This window comes from Corvus brachyrhynchos, unplaced genomic scaffold (genome assembly GCF_000691975.1).
Source record: "Corvus brachyrhynchos isolate BGI_N302 unplaced genomic scaffold, ASM69197v1 scaffold255, whole genome shotgun sequence".
Lineage (NCBI taxonomy): Eukaryota > Metazoa > Chordata > Aves > Passeriformes > Corvidae > Corvus > Corvus brachyrhynchos.
This window is the reverse complement of record NW_008238358.1, coordinates 1,356,164-1,362,434: the sequence shown is the minus strand read 5'-3', so window position 1 is coordinate 1,362,434 and position 6,271 is coordinate 1,356,164. Positions and strand designations below refer to the sequence as shown.

The following is a 6,271-nucleotide window of genomic DNA, read 5'->3' as shown; positions in this document are numbered from 1 at the left end:
AGCCACAGAGGAGATGAGGGGAGATGGGGCGGATTTGTTAGCTCAGGGAGCTGCTAGAGAATTGCTGTCTTGTGAAAGGGAATAAGGGACTCTCCTGCAAAGGAGGGGCAGTACAGCTTCTTCTCAACTCTTTTATCCAGTCGTCCTGTTTGCTGTGAATTTTCTCCTATTAGAAAGCACATTTTGGTTCAGTTTATCTTTGTCTAATAAAAGGTTCATTTTGTGTTTTTGTGGTGTGTACATTTAAAACAATAAGGGCCAGAGGCACTGTTTTGTATAGTTTTAGCTAAAGACTACAGCTGACTTGTTTCACAGAGGTGTTATGACATATTTCTGTACAAGAAATCGTTACATGTCTGTAAAAACATTTAAAAAAATGAAAAAAATAGACTGTTTTTCTCTTCAAGTAAAAAATGATCTGTAGGACCCTAAAATTTACAACATACTGGGAGAAAAGAGAAAGCATTGTATACAATAGCCAAAAAGTCCAGTTGTTTTTCTGCAAGTAGAGAAGCATTCCAGATGAGCACAATAAATTTCATTGCCTCATGGCAATAAGCAAAAATTTGCAGGAATAAAAAGAAAGAAAATAGCTGCAAGGCAATCTTCCCAAACTGGAAAACAGTATTCTCTATAATCCTGCTGCTCCTGCAGACTTTGGTTTCAAAGTTTAGACAGTTGTAAATTTTGCTTCAGTTTCTCTGGAAAACACTGACAAAAAGCAAGTGAAAGGAGGTCTTCAGAACTGAGGATGGGGAATGTAGTAAAGAGAGGCATCTTAAAACAGTCAATACAGAGAGCAGCCAAGTGCTGAAATGGTGTTGTACAGGAGACATCTTTCCCCTGGTGTGTTGCTGCTGGAAGGCCCTGGAACAAACAGGGGTCTTGTGTCCCAGTAGTCAGTGTTGGGAGCCTTCATCTTTCCTTCAGCCAGAGGAATGAGAAAGAAATGAGGAGTTGGTTGTAGAAGACAGCTCAAGAAAAAAGGAGAAATCTAATTTCAGACTGTTGGCTTTGGGAGAAGGATGAGCTTGATATAAATGATTTTTATGAGTGGGGTCATTCATCCCCCTCTCTTCCCATCTTTGACCTCTTAAGTTGACTGTGGGGAATTTTTTATACCCTCTTTGAGTTACTGTGGAAAAAGGAGGACAGGAATGAGGAAAGGGGCTGGGATGATGGCTTCGAAGAATGTAAGGAACAGTCTGCTCAATGAGTTGAGCAAGTTTTACAAATAAAAGTATCAGTGCAAAGGGTTTTCAGTAGTTTCTCTGTACTGTTCATGTTTATGTCAAAAAGAGTTGGAGACTAAATAGTGTTGAATCACACAAAAATGTCTCAGCATCTGTTTTCAAACTGTTGTATTGAAGAGAGACAAAAAATTGGATACAGGCCACCAGAAACTTTAGTCATACACAGAAAAATTTATTTTAAGGCATAAGTATTTATCTTAAAGAAGGGAGTAAACTTGTATTTAGCTTTTATACACCTTCTTACCAAATATGCCTAGAGGGGGAAACAAATTTCTCCTCAGCTTCATGTGAAGAACAAGAATATTTGAGTGGAGAGATTCGGTTCATTTTGACATATTGACACATTTGGAAAATCACACCAAATGGATACATTTGGTGATCAATCCCTTTCTACCCAACCTCCTTATAAAAACATGCATAGCTCCTGGTACAAAGATGATAATCACTTGGCAGAAAAAACAATATTCACCTTCTGATATTTAAGCATTCCCTTAATACTGGGACACAAATTTAAATCTTACTTTTGCTTTTCTTACTGGTTTCCTGCAGAAGTTAACATAGAAGGGAGTACCTGCATATAAAAACTTGCTCACCATGAGGAAGGGTTAAGGGCATTAGGTTATTCCAGCTATATTGACAAAGTTGTGCTGAAAGTGAGTGTGGCAGAGTCACTCCAGCTTTGTTAGCATCTAATGAGGAAACTGTTCCATGTTCAAACTTCTTTTTTAGATCTAATAATTTTGGCTGCCATCAGCCCCAGCCACTGTAATTAGTGTAATAACTAACAGCTATAATCTTAATTTCATTCACTTGATGGTACATGTGGTCACAGATACATGCAACTAGTCATTTGTTTTTCTGAGGAGGTGCCTTTTCCTCCTGTTTGTCAGCAGTTTTTACCTAATTTAGGAGCTCATGGGTGGAGGTATAGAAGTGTTTAAAAATGTTATAATTTCTTTAGCTTAGTAAATCTGAAATGGTACAACCCTATCAAACCTAGTAATTTAACAGCTGGGTATTACCACAGATAAGCTTATATTTAAGCACTGCACACTTCTCTTACTTAACCACATGAGGAGCTTTCCCTTGTGCTAATTTAGCATCCTTGAACCTTTGCATTCTATTTTGTCTCGTTAGGCACACCGCTTCTGGTACGGAGGAGCAGTGATCCAGCTTTGGGCGTACCTGCTGACTTCCCAAGTGCTTCTCATCCCAGTGACCACGGTCTCAAGCATGTTGTGGCAGTAGGTGTCATGTAAATCACCCTTTTCTTAAGACCAAAACTTTTCTTACCTGTTGGTAGATAGTAGTTTTATAAGCTATATATGTATTTGGATCTATAACAAAATGCATCATACTAATTTTCTGTAAAGTAGAGAATTTCCTCTGGAAAAATAGTTATTTTAGATGATACAATCAATATACCCTGGTTCTCTTTTTTTTTTTAAATAAGAGATTTACATAAAGCTTGAGGGTGTCATAAGGCATTGGAATATGAACTGAATTTTCAGCAATTATTTGTTTGTTCAGTGTCATGTCCAGTTTACTATTTCTTCTTTGGTCTCGCAACATTTTTCACTTCCCTTGTTTTCTGATGGCATTTCTGTCATCTTTGGTATCCTGCTGCTATCCTGTACAGTCTCTTCTTTATCTCACTTTTCTGTTTTACCTGTTCCCTTTTGAGGACAAATTTGTTTTCAATGTCATTATTATTAAGTTTTATTGCAAAGCTACAATTAGTGAAGATGCAGTAACTCTTAATAATATGCTTTTGCAGGCTGTCTTTAGTCTTCTAAAAGTGATGCTCTCTTAGTCACACTTGGGCCACATGTTCTACTTTGCAGTTTTAAGACCTGAAACTTTGTGTGTGGGGAAGATGTTCCTACATTACTTATAAAACAATGAAATTCTTTAGAATCTCTGAATGTCAGCTGGGATACATAAGTGTCTCAAGCAGAATAGAGCTACTTTTTAGAGATTGCCTAGAAAGCTCTGGTGGGTCTAGTTCTGCACTACTTTAGACCACATGAAGGCTGGCTTAAATGGTGCTGGTGCTTTTATTTGCTTGTGACATTTATGCCTTTTCCCCTTTAGCTTCTCTATACCACGTTGCAGTTCGCTCCCTGTCCCCAGCTGTGCAAAACAATATATTGCTGGTTTGTTTCAAAACAAAACAACACTCAGAAACCCTGAGTCTTAGTTTGGTGCAGGAGGGATGTTGCAGACTAGATCACATCTAGTTTATAGCAAAGTTCCACAAATGGCGGTGTTGGCACATTAGGGAGTAGGGGGAGAGAGCTGGGGTTCAGCAACACATGCTGGAGGTGGGAACCTTTCAGCTGAAGGTGTGTTTAAGACCAAACTTCCAGTTAAGTTCATGTGAATAAAGGAAGTAAATACACAGTCAGTTTGCTTGCATGCAAAAGATGTTTATGGGTCTCAGACTAACACTCTAATTGTGAAGGCCAACAGAGGATTTTAGTTGACTGTTCATTGTTTCTCTTTGCATGGTCAAATGCATGTGCATCTGAATATCTTGTGTGCACCTTATTTTACAATGCCTTATGTTATTTGCTAAGTGGTGCAATTTTAAAAGTCTCGGTGACTCTCCAAGTACATTATGATGTTACAGGAGGCTGAATTTTGTCAAAGTTCTGCATCATTTGTCAGACCTGTTTGAGCTGAGAGGTTTTTCTTGATGTTTGCTGCAAGCATATTAATGAAATACTGACTTAGTCTGATAAGTGAAAGTACAAAGAAGAGTTCTTGGTTAACAGTGCAGATCTTAGACTCTTGGCAAAGTTAAGAAATGTATAAAGTGAGTATGTCAGTATGTAATGCTGACCTCTGGTAGTTTATAACCATGAAAATGGCAAAAAAAGGTGGAAAAACAAGTGAAATATGTTTCATTCCAGGGTGTGTGTTGAATGCTTTATAGACTATCAAGAAGAGAAAGATAGCATGTTGTTGAGTTGGGTTTTTTAATGTGATTTTAGTGGTGACAAGAGCATTTTATGCCATTACATGAAGATTGCAGTAATACTTGGAGGTTAAAACCTCACCATGCTTCACTGACTTGCATCAGTACAAAGGAATCCTCTAGGCCTGAAGGAGTTCTCTGTGTTAAAATACAGAGCATCCCTCCATCAGCTGTAGGGGTGACAGTCAAAGCTGGACAGGTAGCAGGGGTGGAGAAGGACTTTTTTTTTTAATTTATCGTGTAAAGTGGAGTTGAGGGGGAGGCCCAGAAAGTTGAAAGTTGTGGTTTGGTGTTGTTTTTCTTTTTTGTGAAAGCAAAAATCTGTTACAGTAAAATGTTACACCAACTCTTATTTTTGCAATAGTACCGTTTCTAAAACTCTCGTCAATCATACTGAAATATGCTTTGGCGTAATGTTCTGGGAAACACAGAAAGCTTAAATAACATAGGTTAAATTAGGTACAGATTGTTTTAAAACATGCAGAAAAATCGATATCTGACAAATGAAAAAATATGGCACAAACAACTGAACATTGCGTTTTGAAAATAGCTGTAGTCTTTCATTCAAGTGTTAAAGCACTATTTAGAAAAAAATCATTTGTTCTGTACATTGCTGCTGAAAATTTAAAACTAAAACTGTATTTCTTTTGCCACAAACCAGGGTTTTTTTCACGTTCAACTGCTTCCTTGTAGTCACATACAAGTTAGAAAACCCAGAGCTGTTGGTAGATGAAACATTCTTCAATGCATGTAGTGAAAATTAAGTCAGTGCTTATGCCACAATTATCTTAGCAATTATTTTGTAATTGAAACTGAATTTCATAATTAGCTGAGCAGTTTTGGCACTTCTGGTGTTTTGGTGTTTGGCACACATGGAACTGGCAGTCAGCTCTGTGTAGCAATACCTGTATGCTGGCTTGCACGGTGTGCACTGCTACACCAGTGCTTCATCAGATTTTTCAGAGGTGACTACCATGGGATTCTCTGAAGACAACGCTGATTTACCTCCTGGAAAATGCAGTTCAGTTGTACAATGAGTAATGCATGAAATAAGACAGCAAACATGCAGTAGTACAAGAAAAGAACATTGCTATCCCATTCAAGTGAACTGGTTGAACTGATGGACCATTTGAGCTGTTCACAATATTTATGGCATCAAACAGAGCTTGTGTTCCGTTTTTCAGATGTTGTCCCATTTGTTCAAAAGAAGATTTGATTTTTACTGCTGTATGATGACTACAAAAATAACAAAACCTTTTCTGAGTGACCAGGTAGTTTGAGGAGAATTTGAGCTATTCTTTCCTATTTTCTGTGACACATCTTAGCTGTAGTTTTAGCCCCAATTAACAAAATACTTCTAGATCAATCAAAAACCAATAGTGAAGTCCAGCATCTGTTCCCTCAGACTGGAAGTCATTTAACAGATGGTACAAAATTTGAGTTTCTTTTTTCATCCAAACTTCTCTTTCCTTATTGTGATAGCTGCCACTGAAAAATTTAGAGACAGTAATCAGGGAAAAATAGGGGTAACACACATCAGAATTTTTTATTGAGGAAAAAGTATTTGCTAATGAATTTTTTACTTTATTAAAGCTACTGTTTAGCTCTTCTGCCTAGTTAGGATTACAGAGCCCCGGCCAGGCTTTCAAAAGTGAAAGCTTCCTTCCCTAGATATCCAGAGAGGCCTTCAGGGATACAGAATTAGTTTAATGTACTTATGCACACCTATGGGTTGGGCAGAGAACTGGTTGAGAGCAACCCTGCGGAAAAGGACTGGAGAGTTGTAATGACTGATGAAAAACTCTACATGAGCCAGCCAACATGCACTTGCAGCCCAGAAAGCCGCCTGAACCCTAGGCTGCAAAAAAAGCGTGGCTTTTTTTGGTCAAGGAAGGGGGTTCTGCCTCTCTACTCTGTTCTTGTGAGACCCCACCTGGAGTGCTGTATCCAGCTCTGGGGTCCCCAGTACAGGAAGGACATGGACCTGTTGGAGTGAGTCCAGAGGAGGGCCATGAAGTTGGTAAGGGGTCTAGAGAAC

At 38.5% G+C, this 6,271-nt stretch overlaps 1 protein-coding gene across 1 annotated transcript in view; it reads left to right on the top strand.

Annotated features, from left to right (window-relative positions):
- Positions 1-6,271, top strand: part of PARD3B (par-3 family cell polarity regulator beta) — a 382,717-nt gene that overhangs the window by 109,512 nt on the left and 266,934 nt on the right. Inside the window, exon 4 of the mRNA XM_017735561.1 lies at positions 2,391-2,497. Coding sequence (XP_017591050.1) covers positions 2,391-2,497 — 107 coding nt within the window. The remainder of the gene's footprint in view (positions 1-2,390; positions 2,498-6,271) is intronic.